Source organism: Lissotriton helveticus, chromosome 3_1 (assembly GCF_964261635.1).
Source record: "Lissotriton helveticus chromosome 3_1, aLisHel1.1, whole genome shotgun sequence".
Classification (NCBI taxonomy): Eukaryota; Metazoa; Chordata; class Amphibia; order Caudata; family Salamandridae; genus Lissotriton; species Lissotriton helveticus.
Genome location: NC_136061.1, coordinates 920,956,204 through 920,981,812, shown reverse-complemented (window position 1 = coordinate 920,981,812; position 25,609 = coordinate 920,956,204). Strand labels below are relative to the sequence as shown.

General features: G+C 43.0%; 1 protein-coding gene across 2 annotated transcripts in view; it reads left to right on the top strand.

Annotated features, from left to right (window-relative positions):
- The window catches only part of STPG1 (sperm tail PG-rich repeat containing 1), a 351,715-nt gene that overhangs the window by 41,943 nt on the left and 284,163 nt on the right, over window positions 1-25,609 (top strand). Inside the window, exon 2 of one of the 2 annotated variants that reach the window (XM_078683799.1) lies at window positions 18,411-18,511. The exons of the other annotated variant lie outside the window; for it this stretch is intronic. Coding sequence (XP_078539925.1) covers window positions 18,445-18,511 — 67 coding nt within the window. The 5' untranslated portion in view covers window positions 18,411-18,444. The remainder of the gene's footprint in view (window positions 1-18,410; window positions 18,512-25,609) is intronic. 2 annotated transcript variants of the gene reach the window in all.

The following is a 25,609-nucleotide window of genomic DNA, read 5'->3' as shown; positions in this document are numbered from 1 at the left end:
GGGAATAGAATTTCCAAACACTCCACAATATAAAATGAAAACAGAAACAATTGAAGGTATTACACCTATAATTGAAAAATTAATCAAACAAGGTGTATTAAAGGAAATGAAGAGTAGCTCTTGTAATTCACCAATTATGGGAGTTAAAAAGTCTAACGGAACATTTAGGATCGTACAAGATTTGAGAAAGGTTAATCAATTTGTCATTCCATGTTGTCCTGTGGTTCCAAATCCAGCAGTAATTCTATTTCAGATTCCACATGATGCTGAATGGTACACAGTCATTGACCTTTGCAATGCATTCTTTACTGTTCCCTTACATCCAGACAGTTATGAAATCTTTGCTTTCAGATTCCAAGGTAAGACCCTTGGATGGACAAGAATCCCTCAGGGCTATACAGAAAGTCCTTCAATCTTTAATGAATTGTTAAAAAGATCATTAGAAGATTTAGACTTACCAGGTAGGTCTACGTTGGTGCAGTATATTGATGATTTGTTAATAGCTGCAAAGACAAAAGAAAATTGTGTAACAGACACAATAATTCTGTTAAATCGCCTTGCAGAAGAAGGACATAAAGTGTCCCCAGCAAAACTACAGTTTTGCAAACAAGAAGTAAAATATCTTGGTCACAGAATTGCAAAAGGAAAAAGACAAGTAACAATAGAGAGAATAAAAATGATTCAAGCAATGTTACCGCCAAGAACACAAAGACAGGTCAGAATGTTCCTGGGAATGGTAGGTTACTGTCGACAATGGATAAGTGGATTTTCAGTAATTGCAAAACCACTACAAAGACTGACCAAATCAGATGTAAAAGATCCAATTATTCTCAATGATGCTGAGATGGAATCTTTTGAGAACCTGAAAAAGAGCTTATGCCAAGCTCCTGCTTTAGGTATGCCAAATTATGAAAAAGATTTTGAACTGTATTGCAGTGAGAGAGAAGGATGTGCATTATCTGTATTAATACAGAGACATGGAAATTTAAAGAAACCTATTGCATACTTCTCTGCAGTTCTTGATCCAATTGCAAAAGCATTACCAGGTTGTTTGAAAGCAGTTGCAGCTACAAGTATCAGCCTCGAACAAAGTGAAGGAATCATTATGGGATTTCCTGTAAAAGTTTTTGTGCCTCATTCAGTTGAAATATTACTGACAAGAGGTAAGACTCAACATTTAACAAGTAGCAGATTGACAAAGTATGAGAAAATCATACTGGGAGCAGATAATGTTTCGATTTCAAGATGTTTGAATCTGAATCCTTCTACATTACTGCCTGATTCTGAAATTGTTGATGACATTGAGACAGAACATGAATGTTTAGATGTCATGGAATTCTGCACTAAACCAAGAAAAGACATCAAAGACAGACCTTTGTCTGAATCGGATTTTGTCTACTTTGTAGATGGCTCATGCTTAAGATCCGAAGGAGGTGTCTTGAAACCTTCATACTCAGTTTGTACAGTTGTAGATGTTGAAGAAGCATCATGTCTTGAAGGAGTTCGTTCAGCACAAGTGGCTGAATTGATTGCTTTAATTCGTGCATGTGAAATATCAAAGGATATAAGAGTTACCATCATTACTGATAGTCAGTATGGGTACGGAGTTGTGCATGATTATGGACAACTCTGGTCACAGAGAGGATACATGACATCAACAGGATCACCAATTAAAAATGCAGTTTTCATTAGAAGATTAATTGAAGCAATACAATTGCCAAAAGAAATTGCCATTGTCAAATGTGCAGCGCACACTAGAGGAACTGATTATATTTCCAAGGGAAATGCCTTCGCAGATGAAACAGCAAAGTACTGCGCAAGGAAAAATTATTCATACAATCGGGAGATTCATTAATGCTAACAACTGTTGTAGAAACATGGCATGAGATTAGAGATTTACAAAACGAAGCAGATGATGAAGAAAAAGACCTATGGTTAAGATCAGATTGTAGACCACGTGAAGAAGATGGAGTGTGGGTTTACAAAGATGGCAGAGTAGTCTTACCAAATTGCTTAATTGCTGACATGGCCAGATTATATCATGGTCCTGCACATCTAGGAAGAGATTCTATGGTCAGACTTTTTAGAGAAACATGGTTCAATACCAAATTTAGAACCATTGCTGAATCTTTTTGTCAAAGGTGTTTGTCATGCCAACAAATGAATCCAAACAGAAAATCAGTGGTGGGGACAGGAATAATTGGTCGAGAGGGTGGTCCCTTTACCAGGTTACAAATGGATTTCATTGAAATGCCCTTACACAACTGTTTGAAATATGTACTTGTAATTGTATGCTTATTCTCAAGATGGGTAGAGGCTTTCCCTACACGACATTGTGATTCAATTACAGTAGCAAAACTATTGCTCAGAGAAATCATCCCAAGGTACGGTTTTCCAGTCACTATTGAGAGTGATGGAGGAAGCCACTTTGATAACAAACTGATGAAGTTAATTTGTGAAGCTTTGAGCATTGAGCAGAAAATACACTGTGCATACAGACCAGAGGCATCAGGTGTAGTTGAACAAATAAATGGAACAATCAAAAACAGAATTGGAAAAATGTGTCTTGAAACAGGTATTAAGTGGACTGATGCTCTTCCACTTGTTTTAATGTCATTAAGAAGTACACCAGATAAAAAGACAGGTTTGAGTCCTCATGAAATTTTAATGGGAAGAGTTATGAGGCAAGCTTTTGTACCTGTAGGTAAACTGTTGAGCATAAATGACAGTGCAATTTTGGATTACTGTAAAAGGTTATCTGATATGGTAACTTCTGTGTCTAATCAGGTGGGAACTGAAGCTCAATCAAATGAAAAAGTTTTGACTCATGATCTGAGACCTGGCGATTGGGTCAGAACGAAAGTACATCGGAGAAGGAATTGTCTAGCTCCTAGATGGCAGAAACCTAGGCAGATAATCTTGATCACTACTAATGCTGTAAAGTGCAGAGGATTGAAACGCTGGATACATCCTAGTCATACTATTCCAGTACCAACTCCTGAGAGTTCTGATGTTGAAAGTGATACCACAGATGATTCTGATTCTGAAGCAGAAGACAGAACAGAAGGTGAAGTAATTCCAGATTCTGAAGATCGACAAGAAAGTCGACATCTGGAAACTGTGCCAGTGAATGGAAATCTGACAAGAAAAGACTTAGAAATAATTGAAATAGATTCTGAAGGTGAAGAGAATCTGTTAAAAGGAAAGATAACTGAGGATTCGGTTGTCTCTATTGAAGACAAAGAAGCTGAACCAAAAGAAGTTTCAGACCAGGAGAGTATCGAAAGGCAGAGAACAAACTCTGAAGTAAGGAACAAAAATCCGAAATCTGGGAAGTTAGAGGTAATTGAGGAAGAGAAGGAGAACGAATTACCGAGTACCAGTGATGGAAGACAAAGTGAAGTTCCTGAAGGAGTGAAATTGCCGAATAGAGAAGTTCCTGAGTCAATTGAAATTTCAGACTACGAAACTGAAGAAAGTGACGTGGAAGGTGGAAGTGAAAACAGAAAGAAAAGGACTTGGAAGTCAGAATCAAATAATTCTGAACCAAAGAAGAAGTACGTGAGAAAAGCAGACTACTGGCCAGGTGGAAGATTGAGAGTCAGATTGATCAAAAAGCCAATAGAACAAGTAGAGGAAATAAGTAGTCAAAAGAGTCCAGGAAAAGAAGTTGGAGTTGGAAGAAAAATTGAAGTGATATCGAGAAAAGGGAAGAGAATAATAAGAGCAAACCAGAAATACAAGTCTCCTGAGTGGACTTACTTAGTAATTCCACCTGTTATTGACATATATGATAGTAGTGAAGAAGAAAACGAAATACAAGAAATTAGTGACAATGATTGAAGTACAGAATTATTAAATTGGCAAAAGGCTGAAGAAAATTTGTTAGTTGACACAAGGTCGAAGAAAAACTGTTTAGTTGAAGAAAACTTATGTATGACATAAGGTCGAAGAAATCTTGTTTAGGGTTATAAAAGAAAAATATATTTTAAAAGGGGGGTGTATATAAATTTTAAAATTTATTTTTATTTTTGAGGCTAAAACTAACCTAAAAATGCCTTATGTTAAGGAGAGCACTTCAAAGTGTTCTGTTTTTAAAAGATGCTGTAAGATGACTCTGGTATGTCTGCTCATTTTAGTTCTGCTCTGGTTGGTACTAGCTGTGATTATCCCTTTAGAAATGAATAGAGAATTACACAAAGTTAACATAACAAGCAAAGCTCTGGTTAGCCAAACTAAACATAGTACATCTGCAAAAGTTATTGATCATCAGCCTAACATTCATCAAGATAAATCAATAGGTGATTTTTCAAGTAATACATTCACAAAGCTATTGAGTGAATATGTAAAGGTAATGGATGCAAAAGGCTGCTATGTCTGTGTTAAGTTACCTGCTTCTGTTTCTGAGGGAGTAACATATAATATGCTTCCTCTCACTTATGCTGTAACATGTAGTGTATTAACTAGTTTATTTTATCAAACTGGTCGTTTAGAATATTACTATTCAAATTATGATGAAATTTTTGCTAATGTTAAGATTGACAATGCTTTAAATAAGCATAAGAAAGCAAAACAAATGAGAGAATATTTCATTGTTACTAACGAACTCACTTACGAGTATGCTTACAAGAATAATCTAACATGTAAATTAAGTGCTGAAGGAAAAAATTTTTTGAATATGGTTGAGGAGAGAAGAGCAATTTATAAGAGAAATGAATTAGTCAAGCAGACTAAGTCAGCCTTCTGGCAAAAAGAGGATGAGAAATTAAATGGCAAAATGCTTGAAAATATTGCAATTCACATAGACAAACCAGTTAGTGGAAAGCTTTGCATTAGAAGAGATAATACACTTTTTGATAATTATTTTGTAGGTGCAAGTAACTGTGAAGATACTTATCAGATTATGGGAGGTTGGGGATTTAAAGGTGGAAAAGATCCTATCTTTCCTGGGATTTATTTTGTTTGTGGTGACAAAGCCTACTACAACCTTCCAGACCATTGGTATGGAACTTGTTATGTGGGAATTGTTTTTCCTAAAGTGTTTCATGTTGACAGAGATTCAGAAGGATTGTTTAAAATTCATAATTATGTAAATAGAGCTAAAAGAGAAACTTTTACCGAAGTTCTGGGAGATATTTTTCAAGCTGTAATACCTTTTGTTGGTATAACCCTAAATGCAGGGAGAATCTGAAAATTGTCCACTATAGTTGATAGATTATCAACTGACACTGCTGATGGGTTTCAATTAGTGAATGTTGAAGTTATTGCAATTAGATCCATGGTAATTCAAGATCGTCTTGCTTTAGACATACTCCTAGCAAAAGAGGGAGGAGTCTGTGGCATTTTACATGTCCAACATTGCTGTACATATATACCTGATGAAAGTAAGAATATTGAAATGTATATTAAGAATATTACACAAATGCATTCAGAGATAATTCCTTTAGAAGAAGAAGATTTTACAGGAAAACTTTCAAAAAGGTTTCAAGCAATTAAAAACTGGTTTCATAATATCGGAAGTTCAATTCTTGGCAAGATTCTGGCACCTTTGATTATAATAGTATTCATTTTTATTTTGACTAAATTAGGTTGTTTGTTACATAAAAGAAAGAAACAGTTGAAAGAAAAGAAAAGAATCTATAAACTCAGAAAAGAAGAAGAAAGGGAGATCGAATTACAGGAGTTACATAGAGAGCGTCATGTTAATTGCAAAGATTATGCAGAAACAGACTTTTAGGTTTACTGATACAAATGAATTTGAATCGATTTCTTAAAAATTCAATTTACCAAAATTTTGAGTGCTGGTGTGGTGATTTGTTAATCACCAGATGAGGGAGTTGATGGAGCGAGATAGAAAACAAAATTTTGTTTAAACTCGCAAAGTCACATTTCCATAACATGAATAAAATTATTATTGATTTGTGATATGTCGTGCTAATACAACTTAGATTAAACTTTACACGTGGGGGGACTAACATGTGTGCTCATAAACGTGCATAAATGTTGCATCTTTTTGTTCGTGCAAAATAATAAAATAATTTATTGTTTTCGTTTTTGTCATTACTAATTGCTGCAAACTTAAAAGAAGCATGTGCTTGTTTTGCTTTTCCTTGTCTGTGTGATGTCATTTCTACTATTCTAGGTGCATATGGGTCTCATGGAATAACGGAGACTGGTAAATATAAACGCTGCTTTATTTGTTTGCAATGGCTAGGTAACATTTTGATTAATCGGGTGGGTTAATTAATTAGTAAACCATGGGGTGGATACAGAATCTACTTTATTTCTTACATTAATACTTTTCTTGTGTTTGTTTTATACTAGAAAACATAAGTTGCTTGCTTTTGGGCCTAGTCATTTGAACCGCAGAAAAAGAGCTGACATATAATTCTGCAGAAAGTCACGAGACGCCCATTCTGAATTAAAACGTTTATTGAAGCTGCATTCACAAAGCAAAAACTGATGAGCTGACATCATTCTGTCGGACATGGCCAAGGTCGAAAGTGAACATTTTGTCAATCCTTAACTTGGCATCCGCGGAAGTATAATGAAAGTCAATGGACGCTGCGAGAATGACTTAATACATTTGTTGCAACATGAGGAAGCTTCTGGCTTCACGTGGAAGGAACAATGGTCTCTATGAAATATGATTTAGTGGAACTTTTTGATAACTGGGTGACATGTCACTTGTCACTCTCAGCCAATGGGACGTCGAGGATTTCTGAAAACTTTCCTTTGCTTAGTTCAGTTAGCGTAGAAAGGTATAAAAAGTCATGCCCTTAGGGATGGGCTGGCTGCTGCTTTCTGACTTTCCGATGAGGGTGATGTGCTACTGGACTTTGCGTGGAGCACGTAAGAATCCTCAAAGAACTTTACTTTAATTTCTATCTATTTAGCTTAGTTAGGGAATTAGGTTTTAGAAATGCTAAACTTTATATATTTTCTTTAAAATTGTTTCAATTGCTTAAATAATAATTTTCTCATATTTCATTATAATCATACTTGCATTATTGCTAATAAATTTCATTTATAAAACTTTCAACTTATATACCATAATTTAGTAAATAAAATCTTACTTTTGACAAACAAGCTGGTCTTGGTTATTCAGAAGTGTAGGTTACTATTAGCAAGATCACGTCGCCTATGGTGGTCATTTAAATGATAGGGTTTTATTCTAATGACAATATTCTTTCTGCAAATGTATAAATATGTATATAGTTTGTAGATAATGTGTATATAGATTTATTCTGACCACCTGATTCAGTAGGCCCAAAATATATCAGGTTTATAAATGGGTCCATATTTAGTTTAGAATTTTGTTTATAGGTTATGAAGTTGGGTAGCGTAGTTTATGATATATTTTCTATAGCCCGCTGGATCACTGTGTGGTGGGTGCATCGGTGGAGCTGTGTGGTGGGTGCATCGGTGGAGCTGTGTGGTGGGTGCCTTGGTGGAGCTGTGTGGTGGGTGCCTTGGGTGGAGCTGTATGGTTGGTGCCTCGGTGGAGCTGTATGGTGGGTGCATCGGTGGAGCTGTGTCAGTGGAGCTGTGTGGTGGGTGCATCGGTGGAGCTGTGTGGTGGGTGCATCGGTGGTGCTGTGTCGGTTGAGCTGTGTGGTGGCTGCATCGGTGGAGCTGGGTCGGTTGAGCTGTGTGGTGGCTGCATCGGTGGAGCTGTGTGGTGGGTGCATCGGTGGAGCTGTGAGGTGGGTGCATCGGTGGAGCTGTGTCGTGGAGCTGTGTGGTGGGTGCATTGGTGGCGCTGTGTCGGTGGAGCTGTGTGGTGGCTGCATCGGTGGAGCTGTGTGGTGGCTGCATCGGTGGAGCTGTGTGGTGGCTGCATCGGTGGAGCTGTGTGGTGGCTGCATCGGTGGAGCTGTGTGGTGGCTGCATCGGTGGAGCTGTGTGGTGGCTGCATCGGTGGAGCTGTGTGGTGGCTGCATCGGTGGAGCTGTGTGGTGGCTGCATCGGTGGAGCTGTGTGGTGGCTGCATCGGTGGAGCTGTGTGGTGGCTGCATCGGTGGAGCTGTGTGGTGGCTACATCGGTGGAGCTGTGTGGTGGCTGCATCGGTGGAGCTGTGTGGTGGCTGCATCGGTGGAGCTGTGTGGTGGCTGCATCGGTGGAGCTGTGTGGTGGCTGTGCGAGTGAAAACTGGAATGTTGCTTCTCTTGTGAACTGGCTTTAATTTTCATCATTGTTCTACCCGTTACAACTTGAGGCATATTTAAATCAGTTTTGCTAATGTCTGATCCCAGAAACTGCATTGTGCACACTTCTAATTTCAGGGCCTCAAGTAGCAGTCACTGCGTTTTATTTGGGAACAACTCGTCTCTGGTGGTTGTTCTCTAGGAAGATAATGCAGAGGTGCGAATGGAGATGTCTGGAGTGAATGGGAAGAAGGGCTGTTTTTTTTCTTCAATTTGCATCACGGGACCTGTGTATTAATGTCAACCTTTTTGTTGCCTCGCGAATGAGGTTGATTTCATCACATACATTCAATGAGGACTAAACCTCTTTAGGAAGGTGTTGCAGGTTTGCAAAAATGGTTACCCATATTGAAGTCTTTAGAAGCATGGTGCTTTGTAGGATGGCGAAAATCACCGAAAAGCGGACATCATACAAGCATGCGTCTGCATGTATGGCAAAGTTATGTTTGAGACTGGGAAGAAAAACCTCACTGAATGAGAGATCAAATGAGCATAGGCGTTGTTGCTCTGTATGGGAATTGTGCTCTGGCAGGGGCAGCCAAGGCTTTCGTGATCTACAAAACAAGAGTTAATTGATTTGGGTAATAACTGTCAATCGTTTAACAGCAAAAGAGGCCTGATCTGGTATTTGCCTGGAGCCGTGCAAATGGTGGCCATAAAGTCTCCATGGTTAGATTGATATATTTTTGCTATGTCGTTTCTTCGTGTCCATGGTTGCCTGTTTGTATGTAGGCCCAGGCTGCAGAGTCTAGAGGCTGCATTGCTGCCTGTGTAAATCGACTCTCCCTGCTGCCGAGGGCCTCTGTTGCAAAGCTGTGCCAGGGGCTCGGCCTCGGCGCTGAGCGAGAGGGAGGGAGGGACAGAGGAAGGAGGGGTAGATCGAAATGCAAGGCCGCAAATAAAAAAAAAACAAGCATTGGTAAATGCATTGTAAAAAAAAAAAAAGCGGAATGAAGTCCCAGGCATCATAGCTAGGGAAAGTTTAGTGTGCAGGCCAGGGAACGTTAAGTAAACGAGTCTGGGAGAAGGCAGACCAGCCCTCGGCATTGCTGTGGTGGGGAGTGGGGGGGAGGGGGGAGGGGGGGCGGGGAGAGGCAAGAAGGGAAGAAAAGGTGAGAGTAAGGGTGACGAGACGCAGGGGGAGCAGCAGCCTTTGATGTGCCGGCTGGCCGTGGGCAGTGAATAATTAGGGGAGGAGAAATGCCAGAGCGCACGCTGGGGTAAGCTTGTGGAGGGAGGCTGGTGGCTTTGATGCTGTGCACGAGCTTTTTCACGGGCACAGCATCAAATCGCCCGTTTAGTTAAGCTCTGGATAAGCCATAATATGTCGACATCTGCAATGCTTGCGCATTGGCAGAGGCCGAGCCCTAAAAATCAGTTACCATTCATTCTAGGGAAAGAATGGGGAATAACACCCTTCTGCACTTCACGCATAAGTGAAATCTCAAAGAGCAAGAAATCACCCTGACAAGTGAAGTCTACTCCTGTGCACAAGGATTGAACAGAATACCAACCTCAATTAGTACACCCTCACAATAGAAGTGTAGCAAGTTCCTATTTTTTGTGAGATCGATAGCCCTACACATCACAAACACTTAAGACACAAGTCACAACTTAATATAACTCAATATCTATTCCAGAATCTTTAACTATGACGAGTCCAATAATTACCAAACTTCAACTCTTTTCAGCAATCATGTTTCTCTTAATAAGTGATATACACAAGCAGCATTTCAGAACTCATTTCTACATGGGGCCATTATGGACCCAAATGGATACCCCACTGCAAACACACTAACACAACACAACCGCAAACACAGCAACGATCAGCAACACACAATCAAAGATATACTCACACTTCTAGGACACCCCAACTGCTTCAGGAACACCAAAACAACACCAACTCTCCTATCTGGGCTATGCAATTTTGATGATGCAACCTGGGCTGGGGCAGATTCTAACTGTCTCTGAGGTAGATTCTAACTTCCTAAACCTCAGCGGTAACCATTCACTGCTATCAAAATTGTTGCAGTGGGCTGGGATTTGCACCATGCATATCCTTGTTCCAAACTCCGGTACAAGCTGCACTTCAGCGGATGGACTGTTTGTCTTGGGCTGAGATTTAACATCAAAATATAGTGAGCCACTCAGTTTACTGTGAAATAACCCCCCACAAGGTGAAGAAAACACATATTTTTTCTTGTATAAAACTCACCCACCAGGATTGCCCCTTGGTGGCATGCTTCATCATTCCACTACAGAATGAGCCATGCTACGACCTATGAATTACGTGGGAGTACTTATAGATGTATCAATATGGCTTAGAATGATGATAATAGGAGTGTGGGGGGGTTATTTAATGCGGAAAGAAAACCAAATACCTGGCTAGTAGATAAACTCTTATTTATTCTGGCCTCTAGTCGGTATGATTAAAAACAGGGAGAGGGAATGGTGGATCACTATGTACCTGCCTTCCTTAAGGGTTGACATGCTTCAAGCCATCCCCATGGCTTTTCATCAGGACCAAGGACCTACCTCTTTGATACCACTCCTGTAGTGCTGTCGGTGGTAATCGCGCTCAAGTACTCTGCATGCTACATAGAAGAAGGTGATTTACCCGCTTGGTATTCACTGTTTTATAATCTGCAATATATAATCATGGGAGGATTAGTCTGCCAAAGTTTTGGTAGAAAACATACTTCAACCAACACTTATATATTAAAGTACTCCAAATATGCGCTGTTTATATACATTCTGAACACCACCTGTTTGTGTCATATCTAAAGAACTAATCTATGCTAAAAAATAGTGGTGAGTACTTCTAATAAAATTTCCGTATCTTCTGACACACAACACATAGCACATAAACATAGAAATGAACGTGAGACACATTTATTATTTAGACAAATGTTTTCCCTCATTGTTACACTCAGCTTGGTAAAGAATGTGCCCATTATGTAATATTCAAGGTGCATTCTTTATATCGAAATTGGCTGTGCCTTACTCACCACATCATAGCATCCTCTCGGGCCATTCACCTAATGGACAGATACACACGCGGTCCGGATATTACTGGTCTCATCCCCATGTACTGGTTTAATAGCCAGTATCTCTGTCGGCTGTGAGATGTACATATGAGATGTGACATATTGGACAGGAACGGTTTTTCTCCAGCAAGGATTGTGAATAACTTCTACATGATGGACTTAGGTGGATACCTAGAATCTTAGACCACTTCTTCATTGCTCTCCTGCGCAGTTTCCCTCTCAATTTCCCTCGGTGCTGGCATCCTGCGCAGAAAATTGATAAAGATAAAGGTGGAAAAAAGGAAAGAACAGCAAATAAATCTAGCTAGCTTCCTTTACTGTAGTTCTTTCCTATAGCATGGCGTGTAGTGATATGTACAAAAAGGACATGAATTACTTGACTGTTGAATAATACAGTCACAAAAACCAATTACATCTTTCCAATGGTGTTCAAGGATTTGCAGATCCTCAGTGGAACCAATGTCACACTCTGGACTTCTGTTCCCAGTACCACAGTTCTTAAAAGGATTGAAACATAGAAAGTTTGAAATGTACCACTAAAGAACTGAGTTTCAAGTTGCCCTTATAAACTCCTGACATCACGCAATAAAAACGAGTTTGTTTTCTTGTCAGATTCAATTTTGTAAAATGTTATGGGATTCGCAAAAATTTATTTGGTGTCTTGATACCTGGAAAGGAAGTCCTCTTTTCCCTTCTCACGGTGGTGCGTCACCATAGTATTGTTTCTGTTGGTGCTGTAGAGGATTTGTGAATCTGAAAAACACAAAAAAGGAGATATCTTGTTAAACAATCCGCACTATATGAAAAACAAGCCCACAACTTCTAAAGACCACCCCTCATAGGCAGTAGCGGCCGGCAAAGTGGATGAGTGGTGAGGCGTGCGGGGTGGGAAGAGGAGGGCAATGGGGTCACAGGTGTTCAAAATAACCTCATACGGCGAGCAGCATCTAAAGAAAGAAGCATGGCCAACATTAAAGTGCTGTTGCATTTGCGAGAGCTTGAGCTATTGACTTTAAAAATAACAATGACTTTTATATATGGGTTGGGTTTAAAACACATAAATAGAAAGCATTGTCATTTACAAGGTCAATCGTTTAAACGCTTGCAAAAGGGAGACCTATTGCATTGAAAATCCTTGTTATTTGATGGGGTAAGGCACTGAAAGCAGCAGACAGTAAAGTCATAAAGCAGCAATTAAAATGTAGTTGTGCCAAAAAAAGTAAATACATCAAAGAACACATACAGAACCCATTTTCAACATATAGGTCATGTTACATCTGCAGTTTAACAAAAGGTCTGTTTGATGTAACCATCCTCAAAGTGCCATGGTCTTGATGGACATCCCATCCAACCAATGGCAAACAATGAAACACACATGAAAGCCCATTCTCTGTCTATAAGGTTGTTTCTTTTTGTCATATTGATGACAACAGTTCTCGCAATAGACAGAAAAACCTACTTGTAGCGAGACCTAAAATCCACTGGAATTTGACTACTATGGTACAGTAAACTAACCTGCCATGGCACTGCGTATAACCTCTCAACTTACATCGCTCATGATATGCAAAATGGCATTCTTGTTAACATCACAGGTGACATCTCAAAGGAAATCGTAAATTACATCATCGTTTCTTTCACTAGGACTCAATACAGTTTTTAAAGTAGGTACCACATATTAGAAAATATTTTCCATACACATGAGACTGAACCTCATTTCCGAGACAAGACTTGCTGAGGTAAGGCAGAGTACTCATAATTCCCAGTTCCATACATGAGTAGTTAATGCATTTCAGGATTTTTCTGTGTATTCTGGGATTTATAGTGACGATTTTATAACGGGATTAAGAAGACTGGAAATACAAGGCTGCAAAGATGGCAAGCATTGACAAAGCCAATAGGTCTCACCTTTTTGACCTTTTAGCGTTGCCAGAGCTACTTGATGATGCTGTTCATCATCTGCAAAAAGAAAAGCTTTTTTGGCACTGCACTGAAGAAAAAAGCACAATGACTTGAATGCGAACATGAGTCATGACTTCATGATATGTGTGTATGCCTCATGATGCTGTGGTGGCACGCCACAGTGACTTATGTGCACATATGCTTTACCACACATGTGCACTTATGCACAATGAGACTGCCATTTTGTTAATTTTGTTATTTGCTATTCCATAATGCAAATCATGGAACAGTAAATAAAAGAAAAACAATTTAAACAAGCACATTTTAAAATAGGAGTGTTCTGGCAGGCCCTACAAAAAAATATAAAAATAAACTTTTCTCAAGTAAGGACCACCATGGAGAGATAGGGTAGCAACAATAGGGCCAGACGATCATCAACAAAGGATCACATTTATACAAGTACAAAAGTGCATTTCAAAAAAAGGAGTGGCCTGTACGCAAATTGCAGCTGCCGGCCCCTACAGAAATGTACCAAGAAACATTTTTTTTAAAGACCACGACAGAAGAGGCAGGGGATCAATAACAGAAGCACTGGCGAGATAAGTGAACACAAGGTAAATAAATGGAGAGGGAGCAGGGTAGCAAGAGAAGTATTGGAGGCAGTGAGGAAGGGAGATTTATTTTAAAGAACCAGAGAGGGTTTGGGGAAGCAATGGACACGCTGGGGGTAGGGGAGGAGAAAGAAACAGAGAGCGTAGGAGGTATTCGAGGGAGGGAGGCGGAAGCAGCACAGAGGGAGAGAGCTAGAAAACATATGCACTCCCATGGAGTACTGAAAGAAAAATAAATCGCCCCCTGGATGTAAATACAAGTCATCCAATCAAAAGGATAGTAAAGAAGCTCTGCTCTAGGGGAGGGACAAATAAAACAAGAAGGAAAGCCGTTGAATAAGAAGCCCAAAAATATTAAGCAATAGGCTGGCTCTAAGCTCACTGTTTGTTCTTGGTATATTCCACTAAAGCAGTGGCGTATCTAGCCACGGCCTTAAGAGCGGGGGGAGGTGCTGGCGATATTCCTGCGATTGCCGCCCACGGCAAACGCAGGGAGGGGGGGGGGCGTGCCGCCACCCCCAAAATTCATGACGGCCGGAGCGGACCGCTCCCTTCGCCCCCCCTTGCTACACCACTGCACTAAAGGTCTTTCGACAAAAGATAGATAAAAACTCTCTGTAGGCAAAACCTAAAAACCAACCAGATGAGCTACTCACACAAGGAACTGGGAAACAGGAGCAATCTGGTAAGGCACACTCAATATGCAGATTACTGACTTGATACACTGGTGAGTTTTGCCTTATTTATATGACTTCTTTCACCTGAACAGATTTTATCCTGAACTAACACTATAGCTCAGTGGGATCAATTAATTTTGAAGGTTTGTCATTGTTTCACCCAGGCCAGACTGGAGGCCATACCAGAGGAAGGTCCTTCTCCTACCTCACCTCCAATACCTGGAACACCTGGCTTCTCCACTTCAGGCTATCTCAGTCGCTGATCTAATTCAGGAAGGATCTCAAGAGCTGGCTCTTCAACTGATCTTCAACACCCATCGGTACCTGCATCCCCCAGCGCCACCATATTCTCTACCCAAAATAGGTCTTACGTACCTTTTTAATATGTATGTAGAGTTCCAGTGTTTTTGGCTTGCCGGGATATGGTGAAGATCTTTTAGGATGAGTCAACAGTTAGAAAGCAATGTAGACTTGCAGGTGAAGGAATTATTCAACTACGTCAGCCTCTTTTGCTCTTCTACACGGTACAGAAACTCTCATTTATTGTCCTTTGACCTGTTTCACAGAAAGAGCAGTTTGAGTTAAGATGTACTTATTTGGTTATTTTAACTGACCATTATGTATTTTTTCTTTTGTTACCTTTTATAGTTTTTATTCAGGTTGTGTCACAGAAGTAATATCTTTCATGTATTGAGGGGGACTGGCTAAAGGATTTGCCACAGAAAGAGGAAAGGACAATTCAGTTTTAGGCCCGGGACAGAGTACTCAAGCTTGACTGCACAGTTAAAGAGCAGAAATGTGTGTTACCAGAGGTTAGAGGAGAAATGCAGTAGTGTGGCCAGCATGTCATGGGCTCAAATCTGCAAAGAAGAAAATATGCCTCCCGGCTGCTGTTTGGATTAGAAAATATAGCAATAATTAGCGTTCCGAGGAATGAAGGAACAATCTTACCAAGGCTTGAGGCTGAAGAAGACTGATCTGAAATGCGTCACTCGGGACCCGGGGGGGGGGGGGGGGCAGCAGTCCCACAGCCAAGAGACCCTGAAGTCTGAAGTCTGGAAACAAATCTTAAGTCTGACTGCAAAGCCTTCTTGACTGAAGACCAACTCATGAGCACAGACATGTTGTTGATTGGAGCTCAGAGTCGAGTCTAGTGCCCTCTGAGTCGAGTCTAGTGCCCTCAGAGTCGAGTCTAGTGCCCTCAGAGTCGAGTCTAGTTCCCTCAGAGTCGAGTCTAGTCTAGTGCCCTCAGAGTCGAGTCTTGTGCCAGAATGAGACAGGAGGTTGGACACTCGGGAGAGCAGGCTCAAGGGCAGCGACCCAACCTACAGGTGTTCAAGGCAAGCTGAGGCAGGGCTCGGACTCTGAGCCAACAGCGTGATTGTGACATCACGGCTTGTCTATTGTGATTGGGGGACGTAGGCTCTGATGTCAGAGACTGTCTGTTCACATCATCCAATAGATGTGATGGGTGCATGGGGCAGGACAAAGGCCTAGGGAAACACTCACTGTAGTTTGTTTTATTTAAAGAAGAAAGCAGTTTAGATGTGTTATGCTGAGTTCCTGCTCATCAGTACATCCATCAGCACATTCCACACAGTATGGGATTTCTGTTTTAATTGTTTTAGGCCACAGCCATTCAAACCTAAACGCATGTTTTCTTTTTTATTTGGAACTGTCTTATAGCATCCAAGATGGAGAGTAGGATGTCACAGGACGTGAGTAAGGTAACTGTGTAGTGATTGCAAACATTGGAACTCTTATTCGGGAAGTGAACCTGCAGGTAGTATGGGTGGGGTCATTGTTTAAGTAGCCACAGGAGTTGGCCGCAGTTTGCAGAGTCTCTCATGTACAACTCTAGTCTTGAACACAGTGGACCCTATTCACAAAGGGCTTTTGCACTTGCGGCGGAGGCCACACAGTTGTGGTGGATGCCCGTTTTTGTGGCGGGACCTCCGCAAAAAGAAACTGAAATGCAGAAGTCCCGCGAGAGTGCGGGGGCACCCGCCATGACTGTGGGGCCTCCGCCACGAGTGCAAAAGCCCTTTGTGAATAGGGCCCACAGTGTGGAGCATAGAGTTAGAAGCCGAGTCCGCCTTCTCATGGTGGCACCATGAGGTAGAGGCAAGGATGGGACATTCTACCTTGCAGCCTGGTCAACAAAAATAGGCTGGCAAGATCAACTGGATTTCCGGCATTACACTGGATCACCAAAATTTGTTGCCTATACAAGCTCAGTCACATAGGAAAATTGTTATTTTTTTTATAGCTGCAAGATGCACATCTGAACAGGATACAATATACACACATGCCCAACATGGAGCTGACTTATCTCCCCCCTCAAAGTTTCTAACAGCTTGTACTTGCAGGGCAGGCAGAACCTTATCACTCCCCAGAGTCCACAACATCATCAGTCACTCACTCAGTCATGACCGGGCAAACACCCAGGGATTCAACACTACTCTTTCTTTATGGAAGCAGAAGATACCACCACCCCCCTATCAACACAACACAAAGACAGGAAGCCCAACACATCACTTTTCATCTGTGGCAGACCACACCCAAACACCCTCTTCCTGCATTGTACCTCATTCACCACAGAAGAAAAAAGCAGCCAGGGAATTTAAAGCTGCACTGGCAGAAATAGTCACCTCACTCACCACACAGGGGTATAATTCATGCAGGCTAGTCCACAGCCAAATACCTTGCCTCTGCACTGCCCCTCATTCATCGTGCACTTCATGCATGGCAGTCATATGTGCATATCATTTTGCTACACTGAAATGTGTTCATAACAAAGGGAACCACGCATGCATCGCGTGCCATGACATATGTCCATGTACTGCTCTGACACTAATTTATCCCTCCATGCAGGCTGGCCGCAAGCATTTACCCTCTTCCAAAATGTATACTCATTGGTAACCTTTAAAACACTTTTCCATCAACGTCAGTGGCATAACTGTAGTGAATGAAGGATAATCAAGGTCCGAGTAGTTGCTCGTAGATGTAATTTATTTGAAGTATGATGGTACAAGGTACGTTCATGGATAAGTAATAGATAAGTAATTAGGATCATAAAAACCCCACCAGGAGCAGGATCATCTCAGCTCAGCCCCAAGTCTCAACTGAACTCAAAGCTGAGGCAGCATTCTATTACATCATAACCATGGTAACATTCTAATAAGCAAAGCAGGAGAGATTGTAATGCAGAAAGATGCAGAAGTCACTACAATAACACTCTCTGATGGGGTCCTTCTGAAGAAGGTGGTGAAGGGCACCTGCCACTCCCAGGTCTCAGAGATATTCATAGGCCTAGGTTGAATTGGTGGGGGGCATGAAGGTTGAGGGCCCACCCGCGCTACAAGGGATGCAAGGGCCTGCGTTATGCTCCTGACCAAGGGTAGGCCGCAGTAACATGCAGTCTTCCTATCCTGATCCCAAGATCACCACATTAGGACCAACAACACCAGACAGTGCAAAGTACTGCAACTTCTACCACAAGCCTATTTTGTTATCAAGGCAGCTACACACTAAATCTAGAGGAAAACATAATCGTCGTGGATATTGTTATTTGATCTGAAAGAATATTGGGAACGTAGGGAGAACGCTGAGAGTTGCCAACTGGCCTCATGTCAACAGGATGATCACCTTTCCCAACCAATGCATTTTAATCATTACTGAAACAAGACCAGTCCTTCACTTCCCAGTGCTAAGTGATGTTGACTCAAAATCCAGGAATACATAATGGTGCACCTGAGGGCCTGGACCCACTTGGCAATTCTGCTTGCACTGTTTCATGAGCTCTGTGATTGCAGCTGTGTCACCTTCATAGATAGGTTGCACAACTTTGTTGTTACTTACAGTAGATCATTCATTTTATAACTGCCCCAACACAACTAAAAACCATGTTATAATTTCGGATTGTTTATTGAAGATCCCGTTTAAGAATGCTACTTACTTTTGTTTAGACAACCTCTTGAGGTGTCCTAACACTGCTGTAACATGATGACACCTGGATCGGAATGTGTTCTTCCGCGCAGTAATCAGATTCAAGGAAGACTTCTGAAAGGTAATGTATCCTTTTTCAGATCTTTTGACTTCTCTTAAAAGTTGCACTCTTACTCCTCAGCTTCAAGAGGGGGACATCAGTTGTAATACGATGCATGCTGAAAGCTGCTTTGTCTTGTGTTGGCAATCTCTTGGCTTTTCTTTTGGTTTCATCTGCGTCAGAAATCAGTATCAATCTCTGAAACCCGATGCTTTTTAGAGGGTTCGGTCCCCATTGTAAAATCTCACTTTTGAAAATGCTAGACATGGTCATCCAACAGCTGTGTCCACTGGCCAGGCTTGCGTCCCGATGAATTGATTCATGTCACCCCTATAGGGCAAGAGTGCTCTAATGATGCCAGGGACAGAATCACATTAAAGTCACTCCTGCTGCCTTCTTGAATGAGTTCCCTTCAATGAGAAAGTAGTGTATAATTAGCAAAGAAAAGCACCAAAAAAAATATCAGGCTTTGCTGGTCTCTTTGGGATATTCGTATCTAACTTGAGGATGGGAGCAGTGGAGTCCAGCCTAGTACAAGGGTATGCAATGCAAAGTCAAGCAGACATAAATCCATGCCAGAATTTCAGGATGCCAATGGCGAACAAAAATGGTTTCCATTTAGATTTTTTATATGTAAGTCTATCTTATGGGATAGCCTGAATATCTAGTTTGGATCCCCCAGTCTTGGACGTAGGTGTTGGACACGCCCGACATAGTATAGAACTCCTATTTGCTAACTGCTTATAGTTTTGGCCTTATCCTAATGCCAGTGTACTTACTCACTTTGCCTTTTCATAGGTAATAGATCTATTGGAAGCCATTTATTATTTGTGGGCGGATGCAATATGTGCCTTCTTCTTAAGAGTGACTTGGTGATGAATTGTGGTCAGACAATCATAGTAAACCTCTTAGGACTCGAGTATGAGTGCCCCGGAATTATCCCCACTCTGAATTTATTGTTACATTTGTTCATGTTATTTCCTGGTGAATAACTGAGTTTACCCGATTTTGGAGAATAACATATGGAAATCTTTGTTTCCATGCCGATTCCTGCATGTTTTCCCCAAGTCTTTCATAAGGCGATCTATGAGGGGAAGCCCAAGTTGCTGCCCTGAAAATTTCAGGTAATGACACTACCTGAGTATCCACCCAGGCGCCACCGTACCTTGGATGGGCCTGCTTTGAATGGCCCTGGCAAGGTATTTTTTTATGAGAAATAAGCAAGAGAAAGCATGGAATCTATCCAAATTCAAATAGAATGGAGCATATCCTTCGGCCCTGTCCCACCAACCCAAAAGGATCAAAAAGTTGTTCGTCCTTTCAAAAAGGACTGGACCGGTTCAAATGAATTGCTTTGTTGACACCCCTAGAGTAAAATCAAATGTGCCATTGAAATTCAGGAAAATTAAAACACAACAAATCAAACTTCTGATTCATTAGGTCCACAGATGTAACCTTGGAGAGAAACTCTGGATCAGGTTTAAGAATTACCCCCATCTTCATGAATTCTCACAAAGGGGAGTGTCGGCACAATAAAACTCCTACTTCGCCAGTCCCATTGGCAGTGGTCATATCCACTAGTAATACAACCTACATTATCACAAATTTAATATGCACAGATTCAAAGAGCGAAAGACCTTAAAACTTAGGTAAATTCCATAGAATCATGAGGGGATGAACTCAGGACTAGACATGGAAAACTCCTTCAAAACTCTAAAGGCAAGAATTGCATTCTCAATTTTGGCCCGCAGGGTCCTCCACAAAGAAACTGCTGAATTGTTCTCAAAACCTTCTCAAATGAATTGAAGAACTGACTTGCGAAGAGAAGGCCACTCTGAACAGAAAGTAATGACTGATGTACACCAATTCTGAAAAGCGTGTTAATGATGGGAATGAACCTTCATGGTGGAGGGGCATTTAGACCATTGAATGGCTTCAGCAAGATGCCTCAAGAGCCCTTTGATCTAAAACCTCAACGATCCCACATCTAAATATGGCGGGCTGGACTTGTAATCGCTGCCACAGAGGGACGACGGGAGTCTCGTCAAGATCTAACTCAGACCCAAAGTCTTTTCAAGCACAGTTGTCGGCTGTTTTGATTTTTGATGCTATCTTTAGTCCAGCAAGGACGTACCGTAGGCACCATTAGAGTAATTTGCCTGCCCTTTTGGCTTTTTAGCATTTGCCGGACCAGCTGAGCTTGTTTATATCACCAGTTGTAGTGTGCTTTCTTAAAGTTTTCTTACAGTTTTAGTTCAAATGTTCCCGCACCCTCTCTTTCTGCTGCCACAGTGGGACCTTAATTTGGTTCTCACATGTCTTATGTATACCGTATTTGCACGAATGCACAGCTGTCCATTGCATTTCTTGACTCTTAAAATAGTCTTTCTGATTACAATAAATTCAGCTCATCCTGTGTCAAGGGCTGTCCATTCAGCCTTCATACAACACCCTACTCTCGGACAAACCAGTGTTGTGGAGCAGATCAGCTTTTTTACTAATGTTTGCAACTATTTTTCTTGTCAGCCAGACCATCATCTTCTGGCAGTCTTTGCTTCCTTGCACCCCTTAAAGGAAGAGGAGAGACTCCATCATTTGTACCCTAGAAATGCTTTAAGTTTTTACATCGGTTTTTATCAAGGATATTGAGTGGACGTACAACTCTTAGTGGGGTTCTCTTGGGCAAAGGAGGGTAAGACAGTGCAGAAAAGGACCATATTGAGATGGATAACCCTCTGTATTAAGACCTGCTATGCATGGGCCAAGAAGCAGACTCCAGAGAGTCTGAGAGATAATTTGGCCACACTCAAGGGTGCTACTACAGAGACGGCACGTATTGCTCCCATTTTGGAAATCTGACAGGCTGCGCTATGGGTGTCAATTCACACGTTCACAAAGCACATAGCCCGGTCCTGTGGGATGGGCACTTTGCCCGTTCAGTCCTGCAGGACTTTTTTGGTTGATCCATTCGACAGACTCCTCATCTTGTGAGGTACTGCTTTGGTATTTATTCACAAGGTGAGGAATCTTCAGTTAGAAGTGCACTGCAGGCTTATGTAAGTGTGACGACACAACAGAGATCAAGGTTTGAACGAGCATACAGACCATGAATATCACAACCGCATCTGTGTGATAGGAACCAGAAGCTAAGAAATGAGCATGTGTGCAAACTAGACTACTGTGGTACTTGCAGATGAACATTTTTGTGGGGCCAATAATTGGAAAGGCTTGGAAACTGAAATCATTGAACACTCGCTTTAGGTGATTGCTCCAGAGAGATACCAAAGAGTAAACTGACATTACCTTCTACTCCTTCTTACACCTCAGAGATCATTTCCTCCTCAGAGAGGCAACAATCCAGGTGACATAAAACCAGCAGCTCCCTGGCATCAGTTACAGATTGAGCCATATTGTTGAAGAGAGTCCACAAATGCTCTGGAAAAGCCACATGGAACTCCTGCAGAGATTACCCTACAAAAATGTGAAAATATGTGTAATTTATCCATCTGTCATCTACCCACCAAAGCCATCTATGCTTTCACGCACACCACTATACCCATCAATCCTCCTTTCTTTTTGATTACTCACACCAACCTATCCACCCATCATCTATTTGTCCCTTCTTAAACCCACAACCAATCATTCATCTGTTCACCTAGGTATATACATTTGTGACAGCATGCCTGTTTTTGTCAGTCCCCCTTATTGAACCTGTACATTCGATGTTGGTGAGTGTGGGTGCCTCTTTGTGGTTCTAGTCGTGTGTGCACATGGGTAAGGCTTTAAATGAGCAGGTACTGCCAGATTCTATTTCAGGACCGGAGGCTCCGATTATGCTTCTCTTTCTTTACTGCACAAAATACAGCAGCCAATGAAAAAACTTATAACATAGTCTATATATTCAATGATGCCTTGCCATTAGCCACCAATCGTAGCCCAGCAGCCCATACAAGTACAGTCAACACCTTCTTGAGAGCCTCTTTCTTTGCTGCTTGGCAGTCAAGATAAGTGCCTCTGTATTTCTTGACATATGCTTTATTCTCATTGTGTATTTCTTATCAACATAACGGTGTTATGGAGTAGTTTTCATGCGCTGTTGCATACCTTTGCACCCATTTGCACCCCTGCGGGGGTTGTCTCTTGTGTCCCGTTCCCAGCCCTCACGACCGGGAGACGGTGCGCACATTCTTTCGCTGGCTGTTGCACACAGTGGGGTTCTCCTGTTCCAGAAAATCATTTCTGGACCTGACGCAGCTCTGTCTGACTGTTTCTTTTACTCGCCGCCTCCCTTAATCAGGCCTGAGCTAATGAGCCTGGGGCGCGTGCATAACCCAATTGGGCTACTTTTAAGCTCCATCTGGGCTACACACAGTCCTCTTGCAACTCCTCACCGGTGCATTCCTTTAACGCTCAGCACCGTGCTAATTTTAAAAAGCCTTCACAGCAAAGCTTTCACTGTGAAGCCTTGACCTCCGGTCCAGGCCACCACTCTCCCCAGCAGCTCCGCTCCTCTGTCACTCACAGCGTCCAGTTGCTGGGCCCTCCCTCCAGCAGGGTTCGTGCCGGCAGCTCGCTGTGGACGCACAGTCGATCCAGGCACCAGCTCCCCCTGATGTCACCCCCACTCACTGGTTTCACTGGGTTCTGGAATATTCTCCTGGCTCCTGTTTTTACTCGTCCTCATTGGGTACTTTAACTTTATTTTATTTTTATTCCTCTCATTTTCTTGCTCGCTTTGCTCGCTCTTATTAGCCCTCCTGCCACTGCTGCCCCCGCTGTCGCTCCCCCAGTCCAGCCCCCCTCCCCTACTTAATGACGGCCGCTGTGGGGGAGCACCTGTGAAGCCTTGACCTCCGGTCCAGATCAGCACTCTCCCCAGCAGCTCTGCTCCTCTGCCACAGCGCCCCGTTGCTGAGCCCTCCCTCCAGTAGGGTTCGCGCTGACAGCCCGCCGCGGACACACAGGCGATCCAGGCCCCAGCTCCGCCTGGTGTCGCTCCCCTCACTGGTTCCCGGTTTCACTGAGTTCTGCCATATTCTCCTGGTTCCTGTTTTAACTCTTCCTCATTGGGTACTTTAACTTTATTTTATTTTTATTCCTCTCATTTCCTTGCTTGCTTCGCTCGCTCCATTAGCTTTCCAGCCATTGCTGCCCCTGCTGCCCCTCCCCCCCACTCAGCCCCCGCCGAGTTCGCCGCACCCTACGCCATCACCTTCAACACACGCACTCACAGAGCTGGACACACCTCAACTCAATCTTCGCAGGAGATACTAACGTCCGCTTCAGCCACAGCACCCAGTCCCTCTGGACGGACCACCACTGCGTCCACTTCAACACCACAACCACACCCAAGCCGACCAACGCCCACCACGAAGAAACTGGAGCAAGGTCACAGAGGAGCACCTCAACACCACCCTCCTCGAAGACCCCCACAGCGCCACGACCAACACCAACTCCGCAGCCATGGAATTTCATCGCTGGGTCTCCCGCTGCGCCGACAAGCTCGCTCACCTCCAAACAACGCCCTCTGAAGGCATCCTTGTTCACCACAGAGCTACAAGAAGCCAGACGCTCCTGCAGACGCCTAGAGAAAACCTGGCGAAACCAGAAAACCACGGAAGCACGGAAAAACCACAGGAGCGCCCTGAAGGAAATACCACCAGCGCATTTGAAACACCAAACGGACTTCCAAAAGAGACAAAGTCCAGACCAACGCGACCAATGCCAAGGAACTGTTCAACGTCATACAGCAGTTCGCAAAACCCCCCAGCGAAGCCTCCGACATCACTCCTTTCCAGGAACTCTGCGACAAGCTCAGCTCCTACTTCCATCTGAAGATCAAGGTCCTTCAAGACAACTTCAGTGAACAGATGCTGGACAACCCCCCAACTCCGCCGATAAGCCAACCATCATTACCTGGAATCCCGCCACCATCGAACACACCACAGCAATAATGAAGAAAACCAACTTAGTAGCCCCAACGGACCCCTACCCACTTCACATATTCCACAAGGCCTCCGCCGCCATCGCACCCGAACTAGGATAGACCATCAATGCCTCCTTCAAGTCCGGCATCTTCCCAGATGACTGGAAACAGGCAGAGGTTAAACCCCTCCTCAAGAAACCAACGGCTGAGCCTCCAGACCTAAAAAACTACTGGCCTATCTCTTTCCTCCCCATCATGGCCAAAGTCACAGAGAGACTCGTAAACGCCCAGCTGACTGCCTTCATTGAAGAGAACTCCAACCTAGATGCCTCCCAGTCTGGATTCCCCAGTAATCACAGCACCGAGACCGCCCTCCTCGCCGCCACTGATGCCATCCGCATGCTACTCGACCACGGACACACTGCAGCCCTCATCCTTCTGGACCTCTCCGCAGCCTTTGACACCATTTCAGATTGCAAGCTCACAACTAGACTTCATGACGCAGGGATACAAGGAGCCGCCCTCGACTGGATCCAATCCTTTCTCTCCGGCAGAACCCATAGGATCAGATTCCCTCCTTTCCTCTCCGAACCCACCGATATCAACTGCAGTGTACCCCAAGGATCATCGTTCAGCCCCATACTCTTCAACATCTACATGGCCCCTCTCGCCACCATCGTCAGACAGCATGGGCTCAGCATCGTATCCTACGCCGACGACACCCAGCTCATCCTCTTACTCTCAAAAAATGCAGAAGACACCAGACTCTGCTTCCAGGAAGGAATGAAGAACGTGGCAGCCTGGATGAAAGACAGCTGTTTGAAGCTTAACTCAGAGAAGACCGAGGTCCTCATCCTCTGACCCTGCACATCCGTCTGAGACAACACCTGGTGGCCCTCCGCCCTCGGGAATCCACCAACCCCTACAGACCACGCACGAAACCTCAACATTATTCTCGACTCCTCCCTCTCCATGAACTGACAGATCAAGGCCGTAGTTTCCACTAGTTTCAACGGCCTGCGCATCCTCCACAAGACATTCAAATAGATCCCCCCCGACTGCAGAAGGACCGTTACCCACGCGTTCTTAACCAGCAGACTGGACTACGGCAACTCCCTATATGCCGGAATCAACAGAACTCTCCTACACAGACCATCAAGAACGCCGCAGCCAGACCCCGTCACGAACACATG